Source organism: Muscardinus avellanarius (genome assembly GCF_963383645.1).
Source record: "Muscardinus avellanarius genome assembly, chromosome: 1".
Taxonomy (NCBI): Eukaryota; Metazoa; Chordata; class Mammalia; order Rodentia; family Gliridae; genus Muscardinus; species Muscardinus avellanarius.
In genome coordinates, this window is record NC_137786.1 from 222,015,176 (window position 1) to 222,033,820 (window position 18,645).

At 34.0% G+C, this 18,645-nt stretch overlaps 2 protein-coding genes across 2 annotated transcripts; one reads left to right on the plus strand and one right to left on the minus strand.

Moving 5' to 3' along the window:
* Positions 1-6,541: 6,541 nt before the first annotated feature.
* LOC308265583 (olfactory receptor 4C16-like) lies at positions 6,542-7,474 on the plus strand (the record flags this gene model as incomplete). Its single annotated transcript, XM_080699366.1, has 1 exon — positions 6,542-7,474. The coding sequence occupies one exon, from the start codon at positions 6,542-6,544 to the stop codon at positions 7,472-7,474; it is 933 nt and encodes a 310-aa protein (XP_080555492.1).
* Positions 7,475-17,642: 10,168 nt separating this feature from the next.
* On the minus strand, positions 17,643-18,584 carry LOC308259742 (olfactory receptor 4C46-like; the record flags this gene model as incomplete). Its single annotated transcript, XM_080690985.1, has 1 exon — positions 17,643-18,584. One exon carries the CDS (start codon positions 18,582-18,584, stop codon positions 17,643-17,645), a length of 942 nt encoding a protein of 313 aa, XP_080547111.1.
* Positions 18,585-18,645: the final 61 nt, after the last annotated feature.

Genomic DNA, 18,645 nt, shown 5'->3' on the forward strand with positions numbered 1-18,645 from the left:
ATTATTATTATTATTATTATTATTATTATTAAATACTCAGAGGGAAGTTTCTACCTCTGAGCTATACCTACACAGTTTGTTATTAGAATAACTTTCTATTTTTGAACAGCATCTGTCTAAATTACCATCTGCTTGCTGTGAAACTACAGTCAATCTCCCATGTATTGGGGTTACAGAAGTACGTCATCAGGCTTGACTCAGATCTTTATATTGAATTTACTAAGTATGTAATATGAGCAAGTTTCTTAATGAAGATATAACTTATACAAAGTGATAAGCAAAAAACATAGTATTTAGAAAGTACTCAGTAAATACTGGGTACCTTTTCACTAATGAAACATGTCGAAATTCATTTAAAAGTTACTTTTCAATCAAATATCAGTATGTTTATTAATCATTAAAATATTTGCAATAAATCTGTTGTTCTGTAGTGGGGATGCCTGGAGCTCAAAGCATAGGACCTCTAGTTTCTCAGTATAACACTGATATTCCTGGATTGTACTTGACAATAAATTATAAGACTTAGAAAGTTAATCTTCTAATGCAGAATGGGGCAGCAATAGAGGACAAGAAAAGGGGATTAGAATCATGTCATGATTTTACACTACTTTTTTACAAATAAAACTATACATTTTCTTACTTTTTATTTGCTATTGTCTTCATTATCTATTGGTAATTTTCCCCCCTGTGGTACCTTTGATCAACCTGAATCACCTGATGCATGAAAATATTTTTTCCATTTGTTTAATTATCATAAAGAGGAGCCACTTGCTATTTTTATAGTCAAAGTAGAACAACTGAAAGTTAAGTTTATTACAGTTTGGAAGGTGACAACTAAAAAGAAAGGGAATCCTTAGGGAATGATACTCTCTTGGATACCAATGTCTTATGTCATTATGTCTTAAACTATTCTCCTTAGAATACAGAGAAGACCTTTATTATCCCAACTTTTCTATGAAAAGGCTACTATCAACAAAGGATGGACGGATACCTTTGACACTACTTCGGAGAGTCCTTTAACAGGTGAGTGATAAATCATGTCCACTGTTGCATACAAAGAGGCATCATTACAAAATAATCCAGCTCAACTTTCCAACTTAATTCCACAAATCTCATGACTATACTATTGCCACTTTCTGAGAAAGAAAGAGATAAACCCAAAGTGGTTTCTTAAATTAATGTTAATATAGAGAATAAATGGATGAAAACAACTTTTCAGAGAAAAAAAGATCTTTTGCCCTCAAGTAACATTTTACATGCGACAGGCACGAGAAAGCCATCACTGATGATATGCCAAAAGAGAGCCGTGCATTGATAACTTAAGAATCACCACGATTTTCATTTTTTAGGTGACAGAATATAGAATGGTTCATTAGTGTTTTGTCATAGTTTGCCAGGCAGGATATATATGCACTAGGTGCCATAAGTACTAGAAAAATAAAAGGTTAATGAAGACAATGATATTGGCAAAGCTTCTGCAGAATGCCAACATATTTTTACCTCCAATGGGTAGTTTTGAATAGAATGTTGTGTATCCCAATAAAGAATTATTACTACTTGCATGTTTCCTAAATGGTATTACAAAAGTGTAATTTTTAGTTGACACATTTTCAAGACTTCATTTGAAAAGTTGAATCATAATAGTTCGGAGCAAACATGACAATATTTTATGGCTAAATGCTGCATAAAACAAGAGAAAGATAATTTATTGGTGCATTGTAATTATAACTCATAGTGAAATTCAAAGTGATGGAAAGATACAGTCACATACACTTGGTGTATTTCTCTCTACATTTTACCTCACTTACTGTTCCTCCCTTCCCATACATGTTACTGAGATTAATAGTGATACTTTTATATGTGGACATAACTTTAGTTGAACTGTTTATTTCATCAATTCTCCTTTATCTCCATCCCATTTTTCTTCCCCAAAATCTTTCCACTATTCTATTGTTCTTTCTCTTCATTTATCTGAAGTCCCCTTTGTTATCTATTTTCTCACTAACTTTCACACTTGGGAGAAAACATATAACCCTTGACTTTCTAGGACTGTCTGATCTCATTTAACATTTATAGTCTCTAGTTCTATCCATTTTTCTAGAAATGATATAATTTGGTTGTTATTTATGGCTGAGTAAAATTCCAATGTGTGTATACACCACATTTTCTTTTTTCATTCAATATGCAAAAGTGCACATAGCTTCAGAAATATATTCAGCTGAAAATATTTTGTATAGTTTCTTTTTCAGTGATAGCTCTTATCCAAATTTCTTCCATGTGTTATTGGTATGTCTCAGAACATTTAGAAAGAGGAATAACTGAATATTAATTTTATGACATTTGGAGCAACCAGATATACAAATCGTGGGTAATGGTCTTGAATTTTAAGATGAGCTTTGGACCTCATGCCAAGGCATCTCTTGACTAGTAAGCAGGGTTCATTGTATTTAGTTAAACTTAGGAGCTCAAGCAGGGGAGATTACATCAGTCATTAATTTGGATTTGGAGGCAGAATAAAACAATCTGTGACAATATGTTTACCTTTCCACAGGGAATGCTAAATTCTGCATAAAAGTAAAGTGAACGTAAAGATTCTTCGAAGACACAAGTCGCTAAATCTAGGAAGGTTGTGGAGTTCAAGAGAGAGTCGTGAAAACACAGCAGAGATTTCACGGGGGTCTCTGCACTGCGTGACATGGGAGACTAAAAGAGCCTACAGACACTGTTCTACATTATGTAGCATCTATACACTGCTGCCTGGTGGAGTTCAGAACTTCTCTTTACTTACCACATCAACACATTATCTAATTATTGTTGTGGTTTTCCAATTTGACCATCTAAAGTTGGCTGATATTGCTCGAAGAGTTGTGGTGAGTAATAATTCATTTTAAATGCTAGGTTAATTTGAGTGCATATTGGAGCCTTTAACATTTCTCTGGAAAAGGATGTGAACAAGAGATGTGTGTATATATACCCCCCACACAAATGTGAATTCACATTGGGAGGATCTGTCTTTTTAATCCTTAAAGATTCATGAAAATCAAGGAAACCATAAGAAGAACATAAATGCTTTAAATAACCATTGTGTTGGTCTTAGACTCACATTATCATGCACCGTCGTACCGCATTTGTCCAGAATACAACATCTTACACTTCAGGTAGTGGAGCTAAATTTCAAAGTCATTTAAACGTGCTCTTGGGTTTTTATGCTGTTTCACATTGTTTTTTTCTTGTTGTATAAATTGTGTGTTTATATCACTATCATATGGGATCAATAGGAATACCCAGTACATTAATGAGAATGTGTTTTATTATCAGAATAGTATTACAATGAGACAAACATTACTACATTTCAGAAACAGAATTCTTGACTTAAAAACACCCTACTGGGTATCTGCATTGAAGAAGCTATTGATGTGGAACTTGGATACTTCTATTCAAAGAACACATACTTTTTGAATATTTTTCTTCTAGGAAGGATGTAAATATAAGGTCATATATTCTTGTACAGTAAGCAATAATAAGTAATGTTATTATTATTATTTTTTTTGGTGGTACTGGGGTTCCTGGAAGCCCTTCTACCTCCGGGCTACACTCCCAGACCTATTTTTACATTTTTATTTGGAAACAGGGTCTCCTAAGCCAGCGCACGCGGCTGGCTTCGAACCTGCGCGATCCTCCTGTCTCTGCCTCCCAAGCGCGGGGATTACAAGCGTGCGCCACCACGCCCGGCATAATGTTATTTTTTAAACTATAAAAAGTCTGTAAAGAGCAGGAGTGAGAATTCCCTTTATCATGGGAAAGTATTAAAGACAACCTTGGAAATATTTCTCAAAAGTACTGATGGTGACAGATTAAAGCAACTTGAAATAGAAAGACACTCCTGGAAGGGGGGGGACAGGGAAAAACAGTTTAGATACTCTACATCTATGTGTTTTTACTAATTGAATTCTACATTATTTCTTTTATAAAGATTTCATGAAATCCAGTAAAAAAACCTCAATATGCTTCCATTCCATCTTGAACCTAAATTGATTATAACTGACTTCAATAAATATTTATTAGTTGGATGTGGTGGCACATGCTTGCAATCTCAGTACTTGTGATGCTAAGAAAGGAGGATCTCAGGTTCATGGGCAGCTTCATAAACTTAAAATGACCCTAATTCCTGAACCAGGTATGGTGGTGCACACCTATAATCCCAGCATTTGGAAGTCTGAATCAGGAGGATAACAGGATCAAGGCCAGCATCAGCAAATAAGATACTATTAAAAATAAAATAAAACCAGGCTGGAGTATATATCAGGGGTAGAATGACTTGGGCTCAATCCCAGGTATATAATAATAATAATAATAATAATAATAATAATAATAATAATAAATAATAATAATAAAAATAAATAGAAATAAATAGAAATATTTAAAATGTACTTAGGGGCCCACAAGAGGGTTTATGAAGAAATTCTAAATATGTTGTTAAAGTAATATAGCTTATTTGAAACATAAAAGTATTAAAAATGTGCTTTATGGCTACATATATTTCTGAAACTTAATATCATTCTGAAAGTATTGATTATATACTTAAAACGGACCTATAATCATAAACATGATAAATCACATATATTTGATTCACAATTTATCTTAGAATATACCTCCAAGAGTTCATGAAAGATAGATTTGTCCTAGAAATAAGAAAGCTAATAAATGTATTTAAAAAACATAAAATGTATAGTATGAATAGACATTAAATAAAATGTTAAATGATAAATATATATATTTCTTTACACATTAACAAAGGTGGCTGAAATCCTGGCATGGTAGAAATTTTACATCATCTTATTTTCAATGCCTACTTACCTTTCAAGTTCCACTACTTAAGGTAAATCCCTTTTAAAGAAATAAAGAAAAAAATGAGCATATTATAATGATTAATATGTCAGGACTCAGGACTTTTATAGTTTGATATTTTTGTCTAAGACAACCAAATTCAAAATATATTTCTTTTTTATATTTAGATCTCAAAATAAATAATTTTATCTGATACTTTCTCAAGAGTGTTTTTGATTGGAGGATGGTATATTGAAGACTATGAAGATAAAAATTTACAAAGGGAGAGAAAAATATGTATACATAGAATGTGGTGTCAACTTAATTTAACATAGTATGTATTTTGGTCAGTTCACATTTTCATTTGTTCATGTTACACAAACGGTAGGTGAGAAAGACAATAGTATAGGGTAGTCTTCTATGTGGCATTTAAATACTGAACATTTCAGTTTACATTTTTACCTGCATAGAGTGTCCCTTAAAATATAATCTAGACTAGGAAGTTTTGAGAGAAAGTTTTATTCTTGGAAAAAAATCTTCAGAATAATATTTCTTCCCAAATTCAGAAAAAAATAGATCTTCGTTAAAAGAAATGGTCTTTCAAAATTAAATAATCATCAACTTTGACAGAAAAGAAATGCACTGAATTAAGTCAATTGTCTACTACTATTTCTTTTTAAACTACATCTCATTTCTGACTTCCAAATGTGTTTCCAGGAGTGGGGGACTTGTGGATTAATATCATTATCTCTTCCTATACCAACTGGCTGGTGCTAACCACTAAACACATACACACGAGATCTAAAATTTTTACACTGAAAAATTGAATCATGAAAGCATTGACTATTATATAAGATAACTACATTTTACCTTAGAAATTTATCATGAGGCTTCTACATGCTCTTAAGGTTGATGTTCAGTAAACAGAGAAAGAAAAATAGAAACAGTATTTGAGGTACTACGAATGACTGAAGATCCTGCATTTATGTTCTTTAGTGTGTGTTATAAGTACTAAATAACATAAAGATGCATGAATGCTGCACAAGATCATTTAATAGATAAGCGTTTCTAGCTCCTCTTCTAAAGTTGGCATTTATGGAAGGATGTAGAGACCTGCAACATATTACATTTATACATAATTCACATTTGTACAAATATTTTAAAGATATGTTTAAAGTATAGTTTTAAAAACATGAGGTATACAGTACAATAGTCATTTTTATGCAGCTGAATGTGGTTTAAAATTTGTTATAGTATGACACTCCAAGAGAAATAAAATTCTAAATGTTAAGTACTACACTATACAAATACAAGTTCCAAGATTTCTTGAATATTAAAATATTAACAAAATAATAACAATCAAATCTCTTAATATATCATTGATTAAAGGGCAAAGCCAATTATGCCAAAACTTCCAAAGAGTTGTATTTGAAGAGTTCAATTGGAGAGCATCACAATCATATCATCATTTAATAAGAAAACCCTAAGAAGTAGTCATTAAAAAACAAAGTATTCACGTAACTTATTAAAAATAAACCTACAATGTACCCAATGAGTAATAATATTTTTGCTTTACATATTCCATAATCTCACAGTACCATCATTGACTTGATTAAAGTACTCCATAACATCACAAAACATTCCATAAATGAAATCCATTATATTTTTCAGATAAACCATTTCACACCTGATTCTTCTCTTCATTCATGAAACCATGCATCTAAACAATAATGTGACCGAATTCATTCTTCTGGGGTTGACACAGGATCCTCTTAGGAAGAAAATAGTGTTTGCCTTTTTTTTTATTTTTTATTTGGGGACATTGCTGGGTAATTTGCTCATTATTGTTACCATCAAGACCAGCCGGGCACTTGGGAGTCCCATGTACTTCTTCCTTTTCTATTTATCCTTATCTGATACTTGCTTCTCTACTTCCATCGCACCTAGAACAGTTGTGGATGCTCTTTTAAAGAAGACGACTATTTCTTTCAGTGAGTGCATGATTCAAGTCTTTTCATTGCATTTCTTTGGCTGCCTGGAGATCTTCATCCTTATCCTAATGGCCGTTGACCGCTATGTGGCCATCTGTAAGCCCCTGCACTACACGACCATCATGAGCCACCGAGTCTGTAGCATACTGGTGACGGCAGCCTGGGTGGGATCCTGTGTGCACTCTTTAGCTCAGATTTTTCTGGCCTTGAGTTTGCCTTTCTGTGGTCCCAATGAGATCGACCACTATTTCTGTGACTTGGAACCCTTGCTGAAGCTTGCCTGCTCAGACACCTATGTGATCAACCTCCTCCTGGTGTCCAACAGTGGGGCCATTTGCACAGTGAGCTTTGTCCTGCTCATGTGCTCCTATGTCGTCATCTTGCATTCTCTGAGGAACCACAGTGCTGAAGGCAGGAAGAAAGCCCTCTCCACCTGCGTCTCCCACATCATCGTGGTCATCTTGTTCTTTGTTCCCTGCATATTTATATACACACGGCCTGCCACCACCTTCCCCATGGATAAGATGATAGCTGTGTTTTATACCATTGGCACACCTTTGCTCAACCCTCTGATTTACACTCTGAGGAATGCAGAAGTGAAAAATGCCATGAGGAGGCTATGGAGCAAGAAATTGGTCTCAGATGACATAAGATGAATGGAGATTTGAAGTATTTTAATAATTTACATTAGCCTAGAAAAGTCAATAGAAAATATTATCCTTTTATAGTTGATGTATAGTAACAGAGTGACAGTCTTCTTTTCATCCAAATTGTTTCCTTTTTTAGATATTTTGGTCTCATATCTGATTACGTACCTCAACTTACTTGTTCTTTTTGACTCAAAAGAATGTATCATCAGCTGGGCATAGTGGCATATGTTTGTAATCCCAGTACTTGGGAGGCTGACACAGGAGAATCATAAGTTCAAAGCCAGCCTCAAAAACGTAGTGAGGCCCTCAGAAAACCTAATGAACCTCTCTTTCCAAATAAATAAAATTGGGCTGGAGGTAGAGCTTGGAGATACAATGCCTCTGGGTTCTATCCTCAGTGCCAAAATAAAAATGTATCATATTCCAATAATTCTAGAAGGTTCCTGTTGCTAGGGACAGTATATAATTTAGGTAATTTTCCATTATATATATATATATATATACTTTGAATTCTTTTCATACGTTTACATAGAACTTTCTAGAAGACAAGGCAAGCATAGAAAATTTTCTGAAGGAGTCCTTTGAGCGTAGAAATATTTTGTTGTTGCTGGTTTTGTAATAATTATATTATTTTTACAGTATATATTTTATACTCATAATTTTATTCCTTATAATTTGAGGGTAGCCTTAAGGCTTCTCTTAAATTATGCAAGTTCTATTTATTTGCTTGTAATAGTGCATTATTATGATTGTAGCATAAATGTCCCAAATAAAGGGCAATGAATTTATATGGACTAGTGGCTGAGGACAAATGCAGTTGATGCTGCTGAATTTTAAATTTTAATAACTTACAAGAAACAATGAGGTAGCTATGAGGACAATTTTAGGTTTTGTAATATATACTGAATATCTATTTACATATATATGAATTATGCTTTTTCTCTCTGTAAAAGCAAAACCCTAGACAGTATATAAAACAAAAATAAAGCCGGGTGTGGTGGCGCACGCTTGTAATCTTCGCGCTTGGGAGGCGGAGACAGGGGGATTGCGCAGGTTCGAAGCCAGTCACGCGCGCTGGCTTAAGAGACCCTGTTTCAAAAATATGAAATAGGTCTGGGAGTGTAGCCCCGAGGTAGAAGGGCTTCCAGGAACCCCAGTACCACCAAAACCATAAAATAAAATAAAATAAAATAAAATAAAAACAAAATACAATGAGTAGTTGCCAAGGCTCCAGTAGGAAAAGAGAAGGGATGAATAGGTGCAGTGTAGACAGTGAAAATATTTTATAAAACAGTGGAGTGTATACATGAAATAATGCAATTGACCAATCCCACAAAACTGTACAATGCAAATAATAAGCCCTGGTATAATCTGTGAATTTCAGCAAAAATTCATTGCTATGGGTTTATTAATTTTAACAAATGTATAACACCAATGCAATATAATAGGGGAATATCTGAGAACCATAGTGTAGGTATTAAGAAATTTTTTATATTTTGTAATTTTTATGTAAACTCAAGTCTGCTTTAAAGAATAAAATCTACTTTTGGGGGGTTATTGGGGATTGAACCCAGGGACATTCTACCTCTGAGCTATACCTCCAACCCTATTTTTTTATTCTTTATTTTTTGAAACAGAGTCTCAGTAAGTTGTAGAGGGCCTTAGTAGCTGTGATCCTCCTGTCTCAAATACTGGGATTATGAGCATGCACCACCACAAATGGATTAAAATATACTTTTAAAATGTTATGCTCACAACACAAAGACCAACTATTAATTACCATTTTTAAAATTTGTCATCTGAAATTCTGTACAAATTTTTGGTATGAACTCTCTTTTATTAAAATGCATATTGAAATCCTCAAGCTCTATAAGATTTACCCATGTACTATTCAAATATCATTACCAAATGCCCAACATCATATTTCTGCATGTCAAATTGTCACAGATATTGAGAAGCTATGAAATACAAGCAATCTGAATGCTGGTGCAGATTATGAATAATTTGCATTGAGAGAATTTGATACTTTCAACAGAATAGTATTTAGTAAGTTTAAATTTACATGTCTAAAAGTGCTCTTAACATGTTTGCTTTATTTTTATTTTTTAAGTACACCAAATTAAAAAAACATTTCATTTTGAAAAAATACAGAACAAGATATGATTTTGTAAATAGCTGAAGTCTTTAATAAAATAAAGATGTAATAAAATAACACATAGCAATACTAATATGTATGAAACACACACAGGCATGCACACACATGCACACACATGCACACACATGCACACACTGGGAGATTTGAGAAACAGATATTTAATTTCAGATACAAAAGTAAAAAGACTTGTTGAATTAAGTGGCAAAGGAAGAACTAACTTAAGCAATGTTATAAGAACTGTCTCTTTACAATAAATGGAGGAAGGTGAGAAATCACGTATGGTGTAGACCTCAGAACCATTTCCTAATTGACACCTAGAGAGTGTTAAATTTAACAACAGAAGAATACACCTACCTATAAAATATAAAGATAGATAGCTCATATAGTGGGCCACAACATTACTTTTTAATTAAAAATAAATTAAAACATTCAAAACGTGTTTTCCAACTTCATTGTAAACAAACTAGAAAACAAAAAATAAAATAATGGGAAAATATCCAAATACTTGGAATTAACAGCAACAATAATCCTTACATTGAAGAGAAAGTCAAATCAAAGAATGCATTGCAGTGAATGAAAATAAAAACACAGCTTATCCAAACTTGATTGGCATAACTAACTCATGATTGAAAAGTAACTTTTTATATATTTATGTATGTGTTTGTTTATATATTTATGTATGTATGTATGCATTTATTTATTTATTTATTTATTTATTTATTTATTTTAGTAAGGATTGAACCCACGACCTTGAACATGCTAGGCAAGTACTTGGCTATTGAGTTACCCATCCATGCCCAAGGAAGAATGAAAGCATCCAGGTCTTGTTCCGTAAACCACCCTGTCCCACAGAGGAAGCAGGAGGCTATGAAGCACTTGTGAATCATTCCCAGGCAACAAGCTCACGACCACACTGTGACCTGCCCTAATACTGTAAATGCTTTTCCTTTTTGGCACCTTAAAATGTCAAAGTATATTGTGGTTAGAAATAAAAACAGACAATTTAAAGCCGGGCGTGGTGGCACACACTTGTAATCCCAGCATTTGGGAGGCTAAGACAGTAGGATCTGGGTTCACGGCCAGCCTTAGCTACTTAGTGAGGCCCTCTGCAACTCAGTGAGAACGTGTTTTAAAATAAAGACTAAAAAATAGGGCTAGGAGTGTAGCTCAGAGGTAGAATGCTCCTGGATTCCACCCCTAGTACTGCAGAAAAGAGAAAAAAAAAAAACAGACAATTTAAAAAACAAATTTGGCTAGAATGAGATTGGCAAGGTTGTTGGAATTTTCAGACTAGGAATTAAAACAAATGAGTAATATACTAAGGACTTGTCTTGGACTTTTAAGGCTCATAAAACAAAAATCATTATAGACTAGGAGACTTAAATATTTACTTTTCACAGTTCTGAAGACTAGGTAAATCACAATAAAGGTGCCAAAGGATGGTTCCTGGTGAGGGCACTCTTTCAGATTTAGGGGAATTCATCTTTTTTTGCCATATTCTCATATAGCAGACAAAGAGAGAAATCAAACTCTTGTGTCTCTTCTTCATCTCTTCTTATAAGGTGCTAATTCCACACATGAGGACTCCACCTCCCCGACTGAATTACTGCCTTAAGTTTCTCCTCCTCCTAATGACATCACATTGGGAGTTAGGGTATCAACATATGGATTATGTAGGCTTGATGTTCAATCCATAGAATGATTCTAAAGAATGAGGTACACCATGTACAAGAACAGATGGAAAATATAAGCAGAATGATAGAAATTCTAAGAAACACTATAAGGAAATGGTAGAGATTAAAAAAAAACACTGTAACAAAAATTAAGAAAGCCTTTGATATGCTTAATAGTACACTAGACTTAGCTGAAGCTAAATCTATGTGGTTTTTCTTTCTTTTTTTTTCTTTTTTTCTTTTTGCAATACTGGAGATGGAACCCAGGGGTATACTACCTCTAAGTCACATCTCCAGCCTTATTTTTTATTCTTTTTTCTTTTTTTTGCAACAGGGTCTCACTGAGTTAAGGAGGACCTCACTAAGTAGCTGAGGCTGGCCATTAACCACAATCCTCTTGTTTAAGCCTCTTGGATGCTGGGATTACAAGCATGTGCCGTCACACCTGGCTCTATGTGCTTTAATATATCTTTGCAGAAACCTTTTGTTAGAATGGGCTTTTAAAAATATTATTTACTCATTGTTTGTTGGTGTGTTTTAACCATACATCTTAGCCGGGCGTGGTGGCGTACGCTTGCAATCCCCGCGCTTGGGAGGCAGAGACAGGAGGATCGCGCAGGTTCGAAGCCAGCCGCGCGCGCTGGCTTAGGAGACCCTGTTTCCTAATAAAAAAATGTAAAAAAATAGGTCTGGGAGTGTAGCCCGGAGGTATAAGGGCTTCCAGAAACCCCAGTACCACCCCCCAAAAAATAAAATAAATTAACCATACATCTTAATGGGGTGCAAGATGGTAGAAGCACACATGCACACATCATTGTATATGTGTGTATATATTAATATTATATTGTACATTGTGATGTATGTGACATATATATTTGGCATATGTGTGTATCTATATACATATATACATGTATATATAAACACACACACATATGTATATATATATATATATATATATATATATATATATATATATATAGAGAGAGAGAGAGAGAGAGAGAGAGAGAGAGGAAAGAATAGAGCTTTCAGATATTTAAATATCATACAAAAGGCTTTTAATAGCAGGCAAAGAGATAGAAACACTAATAAAAGCCTTCTATTAAATATATGCCCAGGTCCAAATGTATTTCCAGCTGAATTCTACAAAACCTTTATAGAAAAACTAAGTTCAATACTTCACGAGTTATTTCATAAAACCTTTATAGAAAAACTAAGTTCAATACTTCACGAGTTATTTCATAAAGTCAGAAGAGATGGAATTTTTCCATACTTCTTTGCAGTGCTTCACAACACAAGTACTGATATTTTGCATTTTAATTTTTTTCAATTGAACATTTAAAAACAATTTTAAATGTTGTTGGGAAAATATACATTTGTAAGAGATGGAATTAAATCCCTACCTGTTAACCTACACAAGAGTCAACCCGAGATGGATCAAAGACCTGGAAATTAGACCAGATATTCTGAATTATTAGAGGAGGACTAAGTCCAATACTCCAACATATAGGTATAGGTAGAAACTTCCTCAATAAGACTCCCAAAGCTCAAAAATTAAAACAAGAGTCAATAAATCAGATAGAATTGAACTACAAATTTTCTGCTCATCGAAGGAAAACATTAAAAGTCTATAAAGAATCCTGGAGTGGTGTGGCACACACTTGCAATCTCAGCATTTGGGAAACTGAGACAGGAGGATTGTGGTTCACAAATAGCCTCAACTACTTAGTCCCAGACCCTTTGCAATTCAGCGAGACCCTGTTTCAAAATAAAAAATAAAAAATAGGGCTGGGAGTGAAGCTCAAAGGAATAATGCCCCTGTGTTTCAACTCCAGTACAAAAAAAATAAAAAATAAAGAAATCTTAAAAGAAAGCCTACAGAATAGGAGATCTAAATAGAGGAATAATATCTAGAATATACAAAAACCTTTCAAGACAATACAAAAATATAAATAATCAAATCAATAAATGGGCAAATGAAATAGATACTTTACAAAAAGAGAGATACAAGTGGCCAATAAATACATGAAAAATATTCAACAATCATTAGCAATCAGCAAATCAAAACCATGTTGAGAATCCATATAACTCCAATCAGAATGGCAATTATCAAGAAGTCAAACAACAAAAAATTTTGGTGAGGATTCAGAAAATTAGAATTCTTTTATGTTGTTGGTGGGATTAAAAATTAGTGCAGCTGCTCTGGGGATCAGTGTTGAGATTCTTCAGAAAATTAGAAACAGATTCAGCATATGATTCAGCTATACACTCCTGTTTCTCTTTACAAATGGACTATAATCAGAAAATTAGAGTGATTTATGCAAATCTATGTTTATCTCAGCACAATCACAATAATCAAATTATGGAACTAACTTAGCTGTCCATTGACAGATTAATGAATTATAAAATTATGGGATATATACACAATGGAATTCTATTTAGCAATAAAGAAGAGCAAAATTATGCCATTTTCAGGGAAATGGATGTATCTGGGGAATATTATGTTAAATAAATTAGCTATTAACCAAAAGTAAAGGCTCATATGTTTTTTCTCATATGTGGAAGCAAGGGAGTAAAGGTCATACCAGGGGGACTTCAGATAATGAAGGAGAAACTCTAGGGGATTAGGGAAGTGGTCTAGGAGAAGAAGAGGGGAGGATAGAGAATATCAGTGAAAAAATCACTTCCATTGACATTGTTTACATATATATACCAATGTCAATTCCTATGTCCTGTATAAGGAAGGGGGGATGGGGTAGAAGCCAGAGTAAAGTCCACCAAGTGCTGTATTCATGTATGGTACTATCACTATGAAATACTCTATGATGTGAGACTATAATGAACCATTATATGTAAAAAAAATGATGATAGTAACTTCAGTTAGGTGTAGTGGTGCGTGCTTGTAATCCCAGCACATGTGAGTCTCAGATAGGAGAATTGCAGGTTCAAAGACAGCCTCAGAAGACTTGTGAGGCCATTAGCAACTTAGTGAGACCGTATTTCAAAACAAAAATAAAATAGCAATGTATTTGCTATTAGCAATGTAAAATAGCAATGTAGCTTGGAGGTAGAATGCACGAGGTTCAAAGCCCTATACAACACACACACACACACACACACACACACACACACACACACACACACTTTCCTTTATTCTGTAATAATTACCTTAAAATATGTTTAATTTCAATTGTTTAAAGATATTTCTTATATATACCTTGTTGATTTTCAATTTATTTATATTTTAATTGGAAAGTGGGCCTGATCATTATTTTTATTCTTTTGAATTCACTGAGGAAGTTTTATGTCCTAGGTTCTGCTCTAACTTGACAACCCTTTAGTAGGCATTTGAAAAGAATGTGCATTCTGCTTTAGTTAGTTGGAGGAACCTATGTCAATTATTCGTTGATATTGTCTACTTTTAACATATTATTACTGATTTTCTATTTGTTTTAATTGTTAATAGAAGAATTTAATTTTATACTTATCTTTTAACACTACCAGTTTTTGCCATGCAAAGTTTCAGTTTATTTGATGTACATGTAATTAGTAGTGCTATGTTTTGTTGGTGAATTAATTTATATTATTGTATATTATCCATTGACCTTTAACAGTCTTCTTTATTCTAATGTATACTTTATCTGATATTAAAAAGGCCACTTTTGCTTTCCTTTTATTATTTTTAATACTGATTTTTTCTATATTTTTATGTTCAACCTGCTTATATCATTACATTGAAGTGACTTTTGCTTAACAGAATATTTTTGGATCTTTTAAATATAATCTACTCTACCAATATGTCTTTATTTAGATCATTTATATTTTGTGTTAATATTATTGGTGTATTAGGGCTTAATTTTTTATAGTTCCCCCCCCCCAGTAGGGGAGACATTCTCCCTACTATTTCATTTGATGTGCTATGTATAAGGAAGGGCTAGAGACCTAGCGCTGACTTGCTCTTGGAAGAAATGCTATCATAGTTGAATCTATTTAAAATTATTTTTATCATTTTTGTAATTGGTGCATTGCAATCATATATCATCAAATTTATTTGCAACATTCACTGGCTTAAAATACTTTCAATATTTTTCTCTTGGTCCTTACCATTATACTTGAACAAAATTATAAGACTTTTCTGAGCTTGCCTATTTCTGTTTCTCATCTCATAACTTAGAATTTACCTTTATTAGCTCAGTGTACAGATTAGTCCTTGGAATTTCAATAAATAATTGTTTAATGAATAGATTTAATGACAGCAACCATATTGTTTTATTTATAATTAGTTTTCCTGCATATTCTTTTTTGTTCACCTCTGGGCCTTTGTTATCTATTATCAATTGGCATAGTTATCTTTGTCATCATAATGACCAAAATACTTAGCAAGCACAACTTTTGGGGCTCATGGTTTCAGAGGTCAGGTCCTGCTGGTGGGAAGGTGTGTGTGTGTGTGTGTGTGTGAGAGAGAGAGAGAGAGAGAGAGAGAGAGAGAGAGAGAGAGAGAGAGAGAGAGAGAGAGGAGAGAGAGAGAGAGAGAGAGGAGAAATAGCCAGATAGAGTCCCCAAAGCCACATTGCCAGTGATCTAACTCCTCCAGCCGTGTTCTATCTCCAGAGCTGGCTGAATTCTTTAACATGTAAGCTTTTCTTGGGGACATTTTATATGCAACACATAGATGCTTTTCTAAATGTGCTTTGGCCAAATTTTGTGCCTATTCATTCTACTGATTCTTCCATTCTACCACATAGGTGCTATTTTTGATGTCTTCTATGTTAGAAACTCTTACCTTATCCACCCCCAAGTCCTTGTTTGTTGATTTTGTAGTATATTTTCATAGCACCCTGTACATATTACCATTTATAACATGTAGCTAGCGGTAATTTTCTCCTCCTTTCTGGGTCTCTCTCAATGAATTATAAAATTCTGTAAAGGAGGGAGATGAGTGTCTTTTAACCCATATCTGAGGCATTCGAAATATATTCAATTTGATAGGTTGGAACTAATTTTGTCAATGAATGAAGAATTTAATGAAAAATATTTAACCCTGAAATTTCTTTGTGCATATGAAGAGCTTTATCTTTTGAGAAATAATAATAAAACATGGCTACAAAACAACACAAAAATCATACACAGCCCATATTCATAAGATAATGAAATATTTCAGAGGAAATATTAAGATACAATATTTGTTCATGTGCTGAGAAACTCAGATTCAAGTTCTTTTTCATTCCTCCTTTAAGTGAGAATAAAGACAAATTGTGGTTTCCCGTAGAGATCCCTAGAATCTTCTTCAGAGTCTACATCAGATGAAAGTACAAAAAGTATTGAAATCACTATTACTCTTTTTACTCTATCTTTTATTGAATTTATTTATGTGATATTTGACTTTTGCTAATTCATTTAATATTTATCGAGTGTCAGACTTTGTACAGCATTGCAGCTCGTGAGAAGCTAATTTTAGCTTGCAGGCAGGCACTTTATGGAGTACAGCTGAACATTTACTCAATAGGAGTTCCTATATGCAAATCACACGTTGAGCCATTACTCTTTCTTCTTGGTAATCAGTATAGGTTGAGATAATTAATAGTGAGTAGTTCTAAAGGGTGAAAAGAAACTTAGAAACATTGATTCATTACTAACCACTGGCATGTTAAATGAATAGCCCATTTTTTAATCTCAAAGGTTTTGACACTAAAATATTATTAGAAAAATATGACCATCAATCATTATTATAAAATAAGGGATATTAATGAAAATTGTTGGAGTTTAATTTACTGAGAATCAACAAATACATTTTTATTTACTGAGAATCAACAAATACATTCAATATGCCCAGTATAATTATATGACATTTTTCTCACCATTACCTGGCAGTATATCATAGGAGTAAAGAATATGGTCTGGAAAATAAGTAATATTCCGGTTACTGGATAATCAATATATTTCTTTTGATAACTTCCTTTTTCTCTCAGTATCTTCACAGATAAAACAGGAATAATGGAAGTGCTTACTTCTTCTGAGTGTTATTAGAGGTTATTGCTCAACTTCTATACATGCAGTTGTTATTAGAAGGCAAGTCAACGAATCAATATAAATGGACAAAGCTATCAAACCCAAGATCCCTCCCTCCCCCTACTTCAATTTGATAAAATTTTACAAATATGCATAAAGTTGTCCTGGGTTATGTTGTTTCCATTTTTTGCATTCATTTCTAACTCTGTTAATGCAGAATTTATGAATGGTAGTGCTTTTAATCTGTGGCCTATAATTATAGTTTTCAAAAGTCTCCCAAAATGTGTTGTACATCTTTTCCTCAGTTGAATTAAAGTTGGGTTGTAGGAACATTTATTATTTATTTATTGTCAGCTGAAATAGCTTTCTTGCTAAACAATTTCCAAATGGCGTCTTTCATCTGAGCATTCCTCAAAGTATAGATTAAGGGATTTAATGTAGGAGTTATCATGGTGTAGAACACAGCCACTGCCTTATCAATGGGTAATGTGGCTGCAGGTCTCATGTACACAAATATGCAGGGCACAAAGTATAAGACGACCACCGTGATGTGGGAGACACAGGTGGAGAGAGCTTTGCATCTCCCCTCTAGGCTGTGGGTCCTTAGGGAGCGCAAGATGACCACATAGGAGACCAGCAGGAGGAGGAAGTTTAACAGGCAGATGAACCCGCTGTTGGCAGCAACAAAGAGCCCCAGAGTGTGGGTATCAGTGCACGCCAGGTCAAGCAGGGGGTTGAGATCACACATAAAGTGATCTATGACATTTGGGCCACAGAAGGGTAATCTGATGATAAAGAGGATCTGTATGGTTGCATGAAGAAAACCTCCCACCCAGGACACTGCCACCAGGAGGACACATACTCTCCAGTTCATGATGACTGTATAGTGCAGTGGCTTGCAGATGGCCACGTAGCGGTCATAGGCCATCACAGTCAACAGGATCACCTCAGCGCCTCCAAAGAAGTGTTCCCCAAAGACTTGGCTCATGCAACCATTAAACAGGATGGTCTTCTTTTCATGTAGTGAGTCTACTATCAGTTTAGGGGTACTGACAGAGGAATAGCAAGCATCAATAAAAGAGAGATAGGCCAGGAAAAAGTACATAGGTGAACCCAACAATGGGCTGGAAGCGATAGTGATAATGATGAGCACATTTCCTACCATGGAGATGATGTAGATGGACAAAAACACAGCAAATACGACTTTTTGTAGCTCTGGGTTCTCTGTCAGCCCCAGCAGAATAAACTCTGTAACATTATTTCTGTTCTCCATGTACTTCATGTGAAAGTTAATCACATTATCTGAAAAAACAGTACAACCTTGAATTTGTTAACATCTTCTT